The sequence below is a fragment of the Rattus rattus genome, chromosome 3, assembly GCF_011064425.1.
Source record: "Rattus rattus isolate New Zealand chromosome 3, Rrattus_CSIRO_v1, whole genome shotgun sequence".
Taxonomy (NCBI): domain Eukaryota; kingdom Metazoa; phylum Chordata; class Mammalia; order Rodentia; family Muridae; genus Rattus; species Rattus rattus.
In genome coordinates, this window is record NC_046156.1 from 200,885,028 (window position 1) to 200,899,725 (window position 14,698).

Sequence of the window (14,698 nt, forward strand, 5' to 3'; positions counted from 1 at the left end):
AAGCAATCCATAGTCTTTTACTTTAAACGTAAGTATGTCTATCATGAGAAACTAGCATTCCTGGCCATAAACAGAAGCTTTGGGAGAAAATAGATGTGATGGCGTTAGGCACCCAGCCCCATCCGTTGCTCACCTAGTGCTCTCTGAGCTCCAACACTGCACAAATAGGATGTGGCAGTACATGTATGTAACCTCGGTGCTCAGGGGAAGTGAGGCGGGAGGATCAGAAGTAGGTTAGACTGCGTACTGAGTTCAAGACCAGCCGGCACCACACGGGACCCTTTCTTTAAGAAAATAAATTCAGTGAACACAGACAGATTGGATGCGTTCCTTCCCTTTCCTAAATCTCTACATCTGAGGCTACTCTTCAGTTAAAACTCCAGTCAGCTCCTGGTGCGGTGACAGACGCCTCTAATCCCACTGCTAGGAAGGCTGAGGCAAGAGAATTGCTGTGGGTTTGACGCTGGGTTACACAGCAAGGCTATCACATACTATAAGCAAATTACTATTTATAGAGGAGGAAGGAGAGAGAGAAAGAGAGAGAGGGGGAGGGAGAGAGAGAGAGAGAGAGAGAGAGAGAGAGAGAGAGAGAGAGAGAGAGAAACCATTGCCCACACAATTGGCAAGTTTCGAGGAACTGTTAAGAAAATTCAACACTAAACAACCCTCAGGCTGAGCCACTTTTAATCCTAGCACTCAGGAGGCAGAAGCTGGTGGTTTGCTGTGAGTTCAAGTCCAGCCTGGTCTACATAGTACTTCTAAGCCAGCCAAGGCTATGTAGAGAAATACTGTCTCAAAAATAAATAAGGAAACAGCCTTTCATTAATTTTACAGATTAAGAGATTGAATTAAATTGACAATAGAATGGACAATTAAGATTTATGGTCCAGAAATAAGCCCTCAAATTTACTCTTAATGCATTTAATTAGGGGCTAAACCTATTTAAATTGAAAAAATATGTTTTTCATGGTGCTGGGATAACTTCGAATCCACATGGCTAAGGAATGAAACTGGATCCCTTCCTCAAACCCTATCCACAAAGGAGCTCTCTCAAAATGAATCACAGAGTTAAATGTAAAAGTCAAAGGTATAAAATTCTTGGAATAAGATATAAGGGTAAATTTTCATGGCCCTGGAGTAAGCTGTGATTTTATAGATAGGACGCAAAATACACAGAAGTCAACAGAAAGAAATGCATGTCCCCAAAGTTGACAGTTACTGTGACTAGTGCCATCAAAAAGTTAACTTTGCAACTAAGGGAGTAAGAACAGAGTAACTGTTCTATGTATTCTAAGTTCTGCTGTGTATTTTGCATCTAGAATGCACAGTCCTCTGACTCCATTTGGGTTTTGTGTGGTTTTGTTTGTTTGTTTGTTTGTTTGAGGTTTTTCAAGGCAGGTTTTCTTTGTGTAGCCCTGGCTGTCCTAGAACTCAGTCTGTAGACCAGGCTAGCCTCAAACTCACATAAATCTTCCCAAGTTCTGAGGCTAAAGACATACACCACCATGCCCGGCTCAAATGATCCAGTTTTAATATGAGAGCCAGGCAACAAACAACACAGCAAGAAAGGCAGCCCATGGAATAGGAGGACGCATTTGTGAGGGATGTGTCTGGTAGAAAGTTAATATGTGCAACATATGAAGAATTCCTGCAACTCAACAGCAGTCAGAAGAGCCGATGGAGAAACGATCCAAAGACTGGGGTACACCATTCATCTACCAGTGGTCCATAAGTACATGAAAAATTCAACAGTGCTCATGACGGGAAAAAGCTACAGCAAAGCCAAAATGAGATCCCATCTCAGACCCATTGCATGGCTGCCAAAAAAAAAAAAAAAAAAAAAAAAAAGAATGAGTGTAGGCAGGGATAGGAGGAGAGTAGAACCCTTGCATACAGTATTGATGGAATATAAAACGGTGCAGCTGCTATGGAACATAGGGGAGTTCCTTGGAAATAAAATCTACAAGCAGCATGTGACCCACAGCTCTACTTCCAGACGTGCACCGGAAGACTTGAAGGCAGGGTTGAAGAAGTCTGTCGGCACACAATGGCAGCCACACTAGACAAGTATCCAACAGTAGGTGAATGAATGAAATGTATCACAAGCCAGTTGTGTGGTCACACACTAATAAGCCCTGTGCTGGGAAGACGGAGGACAGAGGATGATGTGTTCCGAGCCAGCCACTGAGGGACAGTGAAACTCATGTTTTCAAAACCAACACACACACACACACACACACACACACACACACACACACACACACATCAAAAGAACGACTATTTAGCTTTAGAAAGGCAGAAAGCTCTTGACATCTGTAATGGCTGCACATCTGTGAACAGGCTTAAGAGAGACTGTGGTTTAAATGAGTGGATCTGATGTTATATGAGTATCTCAGGAAAGAATAAGGACTGGCTTTATGGTTGTGATTCACAGTTTCAGGGCCTGAGATGAGTACCTTTGTCTCCTGACCCCAGGGCTGCCAGCCACCTAGAAACATTGTTTCAACTTAGAAATGCAAAGAGAAACAGATGCGCTTATTGCCTTTCCTGTTTTCAGCCTCCAGAGCTCCTACTGAATCCTCAGTAGCAACAGAACTTCCTATGAGGCCATGAAGGACACCCAGACCTTGTCACTCTGTTTCCTGACCAACTTTTCTAAGGGGTGGGGAGTGCCGGGAAATAGTTCAGTGGCACCCAAGTTCAGTTCTAAGAACCCGTGTTTTGGTTAGGTTTTAAAGGGAGGTATGGATTACTGGAGAAGTGGTTTAGAGGTTAAGATTAAGAGCCCGTGTTGCTCGTGCAGAGGACAGGAGTCTGGTTTCCTGTACTCATGTGGTGGGTTCTAACTATTTGTAACTCCAGTTCCAGGGTAATCCTGATAGGTCTCTCTGCCAACCAAATGAGCCAACTCAAGCCAAACCACGAGTATAAAGGCAGATTGATTGCAAGGCAGCTCTCAGGCAGGTTCATCAATCTTATAGATGGAGGTCAGTGAAGTCATGAACCCGGGCTAAAGCAAGGGCATTTATAGGTCTTGTGCTCAGGGTGATGACCTGTGAGCTAGGAGCTTTTACACCCATACAATGTGAAAAAGCTGAGCCCCTGGGTGGGCACTCAGGGGTGGTAGTGGCAAACTAAGAGACGTGGAGAGATGATGTGTTAGTCCAGTTCTTGAGGGTAGGTTTTGGGGAAGAAGAGCAAGTGGGATTTCTTAGCTTATGCAGGGGGTGAGCAGGGATTCCCGGAGTAGGAAAATGGTGAACTACATAGCTCAGTGGGTGAGAGGTCTCCTTGGCTTAGTCGTAATAGCAAAATTGGGGTTCAAATGTCTAAAGAATCCCATCAGGCTTAAAAATGGGGGCTGTAGGTGTCTCAGAAGCCACACTCAGTTCAGTGGTGAGTGTCTTAGAGCCTTGGCTAAGTTGAATGCCCAAGTGCATTACAGTGGACGAGCATAGTTGAGCTTCAGATGGGGAAACACCATATCCTAGGGAGCCAATATACTTTAGAAACAAGGAGGTGGCTTTCTGGGACAGAGACACGGAGGGGTTGCAAAGTAGGAGGTCATCTATGTGCTGAAGTGTACCAGGATTAAGGTCAAAGGAGAAGTCCTGGACCACAGCCTGGCCAAAGAAATGTGGGCTATCCTGAAAGCGCTGAGGAAGAACTGGCCATGCAAGCTGTCTCTCTGCCTATATAACAAGGTCCTCCCCAATGAAGGCAAGGGAGAGTCAGCATGTAGGGGGCAGTGAAGAAAGCATCCTTTAGGTCCAGGACAGTAAAGCAGAAAGTTGTAGGAAGAATGTTAGAGAGGAGGGTATAGAGTCTTAACCACAGAGTAGATTGGGATGCCTGCCTCGTTAATGAGGCAGAGGTCCTGAACTAATCAGGAAGCACCAGATGTGGGATGATGTCACAGGTGAGGCAGGTACAGGGAGGGAGAGGGAGAAGCCATGACAGGGCAATATGGCAGGTGACGTTAAGATTCTGCACTGTACCTTTACAGGTTGTTATGAATGTTTTTAAGGGATGGATGTGTACTGGGCTTTGTATGTTTAGGTGGGCAATTATAGTTTATCAATTGGGTCAAAGGTTATTGTGTCGTGTGTTCTTTCATGTGTAGATTTAAGTGTAATGGAGTGTGGGGTGGCTGGTCTGGGCCGCCACGGAGTTGGGATGTGTGTTTCTGGCATGGAAGCCTGCCTTGGGAACTAGATGGGTAGAGAGATTGCTGCCAGGCTCAGAGAGAGGCCTTCGGCAGTGTGATATGGGATGGAGCAGAGTGGGTGAGAGGCTTTGCTGACTGAGTTTTAAGATATCCAGCAGATATCTTGGGGGCACTGCTGTGCCGGACCTAAAGCGGGATTTAGAATTTTTTATTTTTTTATATTTTTACAACAACAACCAGAGATCTTACGCACAGGGAAAATGGGGTGTTGCAAAGCAAGTCAATAGGAATTATTCATCCCTAAGATGGGACGCGGCGGGTGTCAGTGAGACCATTGGTGGGTCTCAGAAATAGGAAATTGTGGTTGGAAGAGAAGGAAGGAGGGGGTCCTGAAGGCGAATGAGGACTGGCTGGTGGTGGATAGTAATTACCACGGTGGGGATATCCCATACTTGGGGATTGACAGGATCCAGTAGGGTAGGGACAGGGTAGTCTGAGGTACGGGATCTGTGAGAGTCAGGAGAGGTTATGAGGATTAGAGCTCTCTTGGTGTCCCCACGCCGCTGAGGATATCTGTCAAGCAAGGCATTGGGCAGACAGACATGACCAGAAGAGAATGTGAGAAAAACTGTCCTGCAAGTGTCCAGGGAAGTGGCATAGTCTTGGGTGGGATGGAGGGGGGTCCCTCCACCCCCATAACAGAAATTGGTAATGGAACCGTGGGACTCGAGTGGGCAGCCAAGTCAGGAAGGTAGCCCTGCATCCACCAGGAAGGTGATGGACTTACCCTGACCTCTGCAGGGTGAGGGAGTCCCTACATCTGAGTGCTGTCAGTCCTTCAGCAAACCAAGGAGCTTGAAGACAGAAAGAGTTTGAGGTCCCTGTGCTGATGGAGCTGGGCCCCCATGGTGTGGCACAGAGGACACACCCACACTGGAGCACTCTGACTTCCAGGCCAGGTCGCCAGCAGAACAGGCATGGCCGGGTGGGTGGTGACAGGGCAGTTGCTGGACCAGTGTCCTTCCTTGCTTGCCGTATTTGAAACAGGCCCCTGTTGGCAGAGTTGACCTTGGCTGGACCCTGGTGGGGTGGAGTTTGGTGGGTCTCTCCTGTTCCTTCTGCTGGGTTGCTGTTGGCCTCAGGGCAGCTGCCAAGGTGTGGACTTGGAGTACAGCCTTTTGCTGTAGGCGAGCCTGTCAGGAAGACTTGGCTGCCTCCTCTCTGCCCTTAAAGACTTTAAGAGCCTTCTTTACCAATCCCTGTACTGGGATCTGGGGACCATCCTCAGCCTTTTTTAGGGATTTTTTTTTCCTCCAAATATCTGAAGATGATTGGTAATAAAATGAGAAGTCGGGACTGTGGCTCTAGCTGGGGAGGCTGGGTCAAGGGGGTCAAGCTGAGTGTCTTAGTTAGGGTTTGACTGCTATGAACAGACACCGTGACCAAGGCAACTCTTATACAGGACAACATTTAACTGGGGCTGGCTTACAGGTTCAGAGATTCAGTCCATTATCATCAAGGCAGGAACATGGCCGCATCCAGGTAGGCATGGTGCAGGGAGGAGCTGAGCGTTCTACATCTTCATCTAAAGGAAGCTAGTGGAAGACTGGCTTCCAGGCAGCTAGGATGAGGTATCCAAGCCCACACCCACAAGGACACACCTACTCCAACAAGACCACACCTCCTAATAGTGACACTCCCTGGGCTAAGCATATACAAACCATCACAGCATGAGTATTGGATCACAGTTTCTTGTAATCTATTTAGGAAGCAGTCTGATTTCCATTAGCCTTCTGTGTAATTTAGCAGAGCTTGTCAAAGTTAACTTTATTAGAAACCATTTCCAGGCTGGAGAGATGGCTCAGCCGTTAAAGGCTAGGCTCACAACCAAATATATAAGAAACCATTTCCATTCCCCAGAGGAGACAAAGGTCTCTCCTTCGGTGGTCATTTTGACCTGGCTGGTGATTCGAATTAGGTTCTATAGCTGGCACCGCTGCCGTGTCACCCACAGGGACCCTATCATCTACTACATGGGTCTGCTCTGCATACTGTTTGCCACCTGAACCTATCCATGTTCCTCAGGAGTGATGGTAGAGGGCTGGATGACATAAAAGTCATGCCAAGTTAGGTCATAGGCCTAGCAGAAGTATCGGAAGGAACTCTTTAAGAACATGGGCTGATGGGTTCACAGAGAAAGCCTAGCTGCCTTTCAATCTGGGAGAGGCCTTGGAGGGAGAAAGAAATGTGAACTCAACCAACTCTGGCCACCTCCCAAAGAGGGCAGAAGAGAGCCTGGGAATGTGAAAGGCTAGGTGGGAGAGGGTACAGGGGAAGTAGGCCAGTGTGTGAATAGGAACCAGGAAGTGATTTGACCCTTAGGTGGATCCTGTGGTGGTAAAAAAGAAGGAGCAACAGAAATGAGGAAGGAGGAGAAGGAAGTACGGTAAGGTAGAGAAAGTTGATTGTCCTTGGTCAAGGGAGAAGGCTGGCCAGTAGGTGGGAAGGAAGAGGAGCAGTATAGGGAAGAAAGCTGGCCAGTAGACCAAGCACTTGGAGATGTGGGAGGGGGAGGGGTAGATGGGGTGCCAGTGACTAAAGTGGCCTAGGTACTCCAAGTCAAAAGTCAATCTCAGCAGCTGGAGAGAGCTAGAGAAATGACCCCCACGTGGCTGGAGCCTGGCCTACCAGGCTCGAGGCTCAACTCCTCCCAAGTTCTCAGCACCAAGATGGTAGGTCTCTCTGCCAACCACAGGAGCCAATTCAAGCCAAATCAAGGGTATAAAGTCAGGTTTACTGAGAGGCAGCTCTTGGACAAGCTCACCAATCTCACAGATGAGGTCAATGCAGTCACAAGTCTGGCTAAAGCATGGAGTTTTATGGGTCCTGGACTTCAGGTAATGACCCTTAGGACCTAACCACTGCCTTTCTGATGTTACTGTAGCCATTTTGGTTTATGCCTATAGCCAGGCATCTTACATTTCTTGTGCCCGAGTTAACCATCACATAATCCTGTTAAGTTCTATGCTTTGGTAGCACTGGAAATTTCCCAGCCCCTAGCAGCCTTCCTTCAAAGCCAATCACATTGAAGGTTGGTTAGAGCTGTTTTGTGTAGTGAGAGCTCCAATAAGTTTGGACCCAAACCAACCCTGTGTGTGAGCTTTTATGGTCGCTCTGAGCTTTTGCGGGTTTTGCCTTTATCAGCTGCCCTTGGGAAACAGTCGGGGTTGAAGTCTCAGCTCCAGAGTCCGACCTGCATCCCTGCATCAATCAGTCCCAGGGAGCATGTGTGTGTGTGTGTGTGTGTGTGTGTGTGTGTGTGTGTGTGTGTGTGTGTGTGTGTGTGTGTGTGGTTGTTGTTGCTGCTGTTGTTGTTGATGGGGTGATTCCTGGACCCCAACAATGACGTGTGAGCTAGGAGCTGGGATTGTTCCTACAGAAGATAAAAAATGCTGAACCCCTGGGCAGGCATTTGTGGGTGGGTTGCAGGAAACTCAGAGACTGGGAGAGATGATGTTTTAGCCTAGAGTTTTCTCCTCTTGGACAGGGTTGGGGAAAGAAGAGCAAACAGGGTGTCTTACCTTATATGGAGAACGAGCAGGGTTCCAACCAAACAATTCTATGCCCTTTTGAATTTCTTGGGTACAAGACATTCAAGTGAGACGTTCAGGCAGTGCACTCCTACCTATAAAATAAGCAAATCTCAACAACAACAAAGCCTGACAAGATAGTACCACTTTATAATCCCACACAGCCCCAGGCTCTCTGTCAGCCAGTTTAGCCTACTTACTGAATTCCAGGCCTGTGAAAGATTGGCCTCCAAAGGGGCAGGGGCAGGGGCAGGGGTGGGGATGGGGTGGGTATAACCTTGTTCCTATTTGCTGTTTTGGCTGTGGGGAGCATAGCAGTTATGCAAGAAACACAAGACTGTGCTGAAAAGAATTTTGTGTACTTCTTTCCCACTGTGGGTTATTTTTCTTTCTTTTTAAAGATTTTTTTTTAATTTATTAAATGTGTTTTGCATGTATGTCTGTGTGAGGGTGTTGGATTAGAGACAGTCATGAGCTGCCATGCGGGTATTAGAGTAGAGCCATCTCTCTCTAGCCCCTCCCTTCTTCTCTTCCTTCCATTCTTTCTTATTGCCCAGTTTCCTGTTGCCTAGGCTGCCCTTAAGTCTCCCAGTGACCTTGAACTTCTGGTCCTCTTGCTTCTACATCCCTAGTGCTGGGATTGCACCCAGGCCTGCACCACTACGCCCGGTTAATGCAGTGCTTAGGATCAACCCCATGCCCTCTGGGCCAGCACTCAAGCAAGCTACACGTCTTCAACCCTTGCTACAGTTTCTTAATGTGCCACTGGCATTTTCCCCTGAAGCTGTGTCTGTATCGGCAATTTTGATAACCGTCAGAACTGTTTTTAATATCTAAGCAGAGCTGGAGAGAAGGCTCAGGGCTGGGAAAATGCACTCGCTCTAGCAGAGGACCCAAGGTCAGTTCCCAGCACCCACATCTAGCAGCTCACCACTGCCTGTAGCTCCAGTTCCAAGTCACATACTTCCCTCTGGCTTCTGTAAGCACTACACTCACATGTACAACAAACCCACGCATAGATACACACAATTAAAATAAAAATAAACTGAATTTTCAGGCTTATAATAAAATTACCTTTCTCCCTTTCTTCCCTCCAAACCTCAAATATTCCTCCTTGCTCTTTTTCAAATTCATGGCCTCTTTTTTTTCCTTTGTTACTGAACGCATATAACATACATACATATATAGTCCTAAATATAACCCACTCAGTCTGAGTAATGTTATTTGTATGATTTGGGGGCTAGCCTTGGGTATTGGACAACACACCAGTGTACTTCCCTGAGCAAGACTATTCGAAAGGTTCTGTAGTTGCCCGTGGTTCTTGGTGTAGGTTGGGGCTTCATGGCTTTTCCCCATCCACTTTGGCATGTTTACTGGTGTCCATGCTCAGCTCACGTTGGCACCATCCTGTTGGTGATACTTCATGGGTATAGCCTCTGACATTGCAAAGAGACACAATCTCATAGCACACTCTCTGACCTCTAGCTCCTACAGTGGAGGGAAGCAACCAATAGTCATCCTAGCTACCCAGTCAGCTTGGAGGCTGGAGATAGATAGATAGATAGATAGATAGATAGATAGATAGATAGATAGATAGATGATAGATAGATAGATGATAGATAGATAGATAGATAGATAGATAGATAGATAGATAGATGATAGATAGATAGATAGATAGATAATAGATAGATAGATAATAGATAGATGATAGATAGATAGATAGATAGATAGATAGATAGATAGATAGATAGATAGATAGATAGATAGATAGATAAAGGTGAGCACTATTGGGTGAAATATTGAGACCGGAGAGCTGGGAGTCTGGGAGTCTGGGGTGATGGTGGGGACTGACTTCTGCCTTGTGTGTTTGTTGCGGTCTGTGTCTAGCTCCTACTGGAACATCAGGACGCCATTGCCACTGAAGAGGGTGACCTGCTGAATGAACTGCTGGAGTCGCTGGGGGAGGTGCCCACAGTGGAGTCCTTTCTTGGTGAGAACTTGTTCTAGCCTTTGCTTCTTTATTTCGGGGATAGCAACTGCCATTCTCTCTTTTCTTTTGGGGAAAAAAAAAAAAACCCTTTCATACAATTTATTTCCATCATGTTTCCCCTCCCACGTTGATCCTATATCCTCTTCACCTCCCTACCCACCAAACTTTGTTCTTTTTCTTTCTTTTTTTTTTTTTTTTTTTTTTTTTTTTTTTTTTTTTTAAAGACTTATTTATTTACTATATATGAGTACCTGTACTGTCTTCAGACACACCAGAAGAGGGCATCAGACCTCATCATAGATGGTTGTGAGCCACCATGTGGTTGCTGGGATTTGAACTCAGGACCTCTGGGAGAGCCAGTTAAACTCTTGTTCATCTCTCCAGCCCTTTTTTTTTAGTATGATTTATTTAATGTATATGAATACACTGTCACTGCCTTCAGACACACCAGAAGGGGGCATCAGATCTCATTACAGATGGTTGTGAGCCACCATGTGGTTGCTGGGAATTGAACTCAGGACCTCTGGAAGAGCAGTCAGTGCTCTTAACCACTGAGCCATCTCTCCAGCCTTATTTTTCTATAACGAAAGAAAGAAACACACAACCCTCCCACAACACACACACATACACTCACAACCACACACACACATACACTCACAACCAGAAATCAAGGTAAACAAGAGACCAGTAAGACCAAATAAGGAAGAAAGAAAGGAAGGAAGAAAGAAAGAAAGAAAGAAAGAAAGAAAGAAAGAAAGAAAGAAAGAAAGAAAGAAAGAAAGAGGAAGGAAGAAAGGAAAGAAAGAAAGCCCAAGTAAAACAATATGAGATAAAAGTCTAAAAACTTACTCGAGTTCATTTTGTGTCAGCCAACCACCCCTCAAGTGTGGTTAATACGCCTAATGAATGAGACTCCACTGAAGAGAACTGATTTCCTTGTGCAGAGAGTGAGGGACTTTGAAGGACTGCATCACACCCTCCTCTCAAGGCTCAGGGTTTTAGGAGCCAGAGATGAGATGAGATGAACTCAGAGACCATGGCAGCACACTCAGGACCTGCACAGGTTCAAGCCAGACAGGGTCCCAATACTGAGGGGGAAGTAGACAGGGGCTCCTCTTCCCTATGCAAGAGACTATCTGCAACTGACACTCCTCCTCCTTCACCTCTGCTGGCACCAGAAGAACTCAGGGCCAGACAGGGTGTTGCTCTGTGGGAAAGCACCCGTTTAACGTGTGCAAGGGCCCTGGGTTCCATCCTCCAGAACTCTCCTCCCTAAAATTCTGTAATTCCTTGCATCTCAGGTTACAAAATGATCTGTTCCTGTTGTAGGGGCAATGAAAAAGACTTAAATCTGTTTCACAAAGAAAACATGAAATGTGAATATAGCGAAATCCTGTATTTTCCAAAGGGTTCTTTTATTTACGATTCCCTTTTTTAAATGTGTTCTTTTGTGAATATTTATGTCCTGCGTTATTTTAAGTTTTTATCAAATGCTTCAAAACCCAGTCCAGATGGCCTAGGATATGCAGACTTTATGAGCCTGTAAATCTTCCGTGTAATTCCTAAGTCTGCTCTTTTCCTTAGAACCCTTATCTCGCTATGTGAGGCAGTCACCATGGAACGAGCTGGAAAAAATAACACCGTTTTGTTCTTTTTCCTTGCAGGGGAAGGAGCCGTTGACCCCAATGACCCTAACAAGGAAAACACACTAAATCAGCTCTCAAAGACTGAGATCTCCCTTTCCTTGACAAGCAAGTATGATGTCAAGGATGGCGAGGCTATCGATGGCAGGAGCCTCATGATAAAGTGAGTCTGGGGCTAAGGTAGTGTCTGCAGCAGCGTGAGCTGAACCGCACAGGCTCAAGCGGGGCTGAATTACTTAGAAGTGGGTCATAAGTCACTTAGGAGTATGTGCATATTGAAGTACACTGCATGTATCCATCAAACCAGCGGATGATCATTTAGGAGGGAACTAAATATGAGAATAGCCTATAAAGTCAGCCTTGGCTCTCGGGTTTACGTGTCATAATTAGATTCCGTGACTCACTCGAGCCTGTGTTTCCTTCCAAGTGGTTGACAGATCAACAAGGGAAACACCGCTAGCCCAAGTTGGTGTTTAGTTAAAAGGGATGTACGTGACCGGCTGAATTTATTCGAGGTTCTTATTAAACTGATCCTGCGCTTGCTTGCAACATTGACTAGTTATGCCCTGCTTCTCTAATATACATTTTATTAACCATTTGAGAATTTCCCACATGACTTGATTATATTCAAACTTTCACCCTCTCTTCTCAGGTCTATCCCCGTCTTCTCCTCCTACCCAACTGTGTGTCCTCCTCCACTCCCCTCCCACCAAGGCCATTGTGTGTTGACCAAATATTCTGGAATACGTGGTCTTCCCCGGGAGCATGATTGACATCTCAGGGGCTACACTCTCAGAAAAAAACTGACCCTTCCTCTCCTAGCCACTAACAATGGCTCACAACTCCCCAGCTAGGGGCGGAACTTCATGACCACCTACATCACAATGGAAATTTGTCTGCCTCAGGCTCTCACAGGTCTTTGTGCATACTGTGACCACCACTGTGCCTTTGTGCGCGCCTGTCCTTCCAGAAGGTCCTGTGTCCTTGTAACCGTCCACTGCATCTGGTTCTTACGCCCTATCTCCTTATTCACAATGATCACTGACGGCCTTAATTCAGGTTTCATGGCTGTGAAGAGGCACCGTGAACACGGCAACTCTTGGGAAAGACAGCATTTAATTGGGACTGCATGCAGTTTCAGAGGTTTAGATGGTAAGAAGTGTGGCAGCGTGCGGGCCGACATGGTACTGGAGACAGAACTGAGTTTTCTCCATCTTGGTCCACAGGCAGCAAAGGAGAGATTGTGAGACACACTGGGCATAGCCAAGCATGTAAGAGACCACAAAGTTCGCTCCCATAGTACACCCTTTCTTTACTAAGGCCACACCTACTAATAGTGCCACTTTCTATGGCCGTTCATTCATACACATAGGTACCAAACCTCCTCAAACCACCACACTGAGCCTTTGGTGGTAGTGCCATGTGTTTCATTTAGTGCTGAGCCTTCTGTCACCTCTCATTCTCTATACCTCAGTCAGCTGTGGGTCTCTGTGTCGAGCATCATCTATTAACAGAAGCTTCTCTGATAAGTGTTGAGAGGTGCTTCAGTATACAGGTATAATGATAGGTTACTAAAGGCTGGTCCCATAACTGTGTCCATTTAGCAGAATAACTGTAGTAGGCTCTTACCCAGGACCTAGGACCTGTCTAGCCATAGGTTCTTGGTCCAATAATGTTACCAAATTCAGGCTCCATCTTGTGGAGTGGACCGTTGGCTACTCTCACAATGTTCGCATCATCATTTCACCACTGAGCATATCTTGCCGGACCAGACACTATCAGAGCTCACAGGGTTCCCAGCAGAATAGCATGCATGACTACTTCTCCCTTGTGGTAGTGTGCATGGCCCCTTCCAGCACTGTGAATCCAGGAGGAATGGAGCTTGTGGGTCCATACCCTGTTCTAGGTGGTTCCTTCGGCAATAGGATCTTACTCCTCTCGCTCTCTCAGCCTTCACATTTAAAGACAAATACTGTGTTTCTCTGACAAGAAGGGTAGGAAAGAGAGATTTCCCCACCCGCCAAGCACTATAAATGAACGTGGCACCCACCGAAAGCTCACTGAACAGCACAGTACTCGAGACCTTACGTAAACCAAAGAAATGTGTGTGGGCACACAGAGCATCATATGCTGGGATGATGTGGAGACCAAAGGACAGGAAGGGTGCACACAGGAATAGGCATGCGTTAATGCAGTATTAAATCATTTAAATATATCCCGGTGGCACATTGCACACTACCTGCCCCAATGTTCTGCGTTCCGGAATGAAAGACACATGTACAGCCTTTGTGTTTTGTTTTTATCTAAAACAGCCCAGTGGTCTACCTTCCACCAATAATCCCAAGTTACTAACTAAATCCTATATTCTGTCTTGCTGCTGTGGACCCAATCGAGCAGCCCCTTTGGGCTGCTCTCTCCAAGCTTCTCACGTGATGGTTGTGTTTTCTCTGTCCTGCACTGTCCCCAGGCATGGTCTCTCTCCTCTGCTTCTCCTTCTCCTGGCCTGGCAAATCTCATTCTCCTTCTCCCTCCATCCCTAGCCCAGGAATGCTCTAAGTCCCACCTCTGTCTGCCCTGCCCAACCCTTAGCTGCTGGCAACTTTATTTACCAATCAGAACCAACTGGGGTAGGGTCCCTCAGTGTCTTACATGGGAACCCGGGACTCTTGTGCAAACAATTTGGGGACCCAAATTGACGAAGAAGACAAGCAACATTAGGCCAAACCCACCGCACACTAGTATGACATCACACACATGCGTTCTGAGTTCTGCGTCTTCACTGCTGCTGATGTTTGCACTTGAGACAAAAGCCCAGCGAATGACAGCATTCTGTCTGTCACTTGATTTTCACCAGCTACTCAACCACTCAGGTGACTGCCACAAGCATCTTAGGTATGCCGTGTCAGGATCTGTATTGCTTTGGTGATGCCTGTTTCTTTTGTTGTCAAATCATGATTCATTCACCTGAGAACCACGAGGGTGGCTTGGGGCTGGGCCCGGGCCCAGCAGTTGTGAGGCCAGCATCAACTCTGCCTTCCAGGGCTTGAGGCTGGCAGTGGCAAACACAGTGCAGCCCCAGGACACAGGCTCAGCTGTAAGATAGGGCCATGTCCCTGCCCTCACAAGGCATGGGGCAGCCCTGTGCCATCGAGGGGCCAAGTTGTGCTGAACTTTCTGACAGCTCAGGACAGACCAGGGGGAGAAAGGAGGAAGAAGCATCCTCCCTGACTTCCTCTGAGTCAATTACCCAGATAACTGGAAGGCAGATGGTACGGTTTTGCCATGCAAATGAAATCAGACAGATCTC

At 46.6% G+C, this 14,698-nt stretch overlaps 1 protein-coding gene across 1 annotated transcript in view; it reads left to right on the forward strand.

The window, feature by feature from the left end:
* Iqgap2 (IQ motif containing GTPase activating protein 2) overlaps nucleotides 1-14,698 on the forward strand; it is a 274,420-nt gene that overhangs the window by 247,183 nt on the left and 12,539 nt on the right. Inside the window, exons 29-30 of the mRNA XM_032897047.1 lie at nucleotides 9,646-9,748; nucleotides 11,413-11,554. Coding sequence (XP_032752938.1) covers nucleotides 9,646-9,748; nucleotides 11,413-11,554 — 245 coding nt within the window. The remainder of the gene's footprint in view (nucleotides 1-9,645; nucleotides 9,749-11,412; nucleotides 11,555-14,698) is intronic.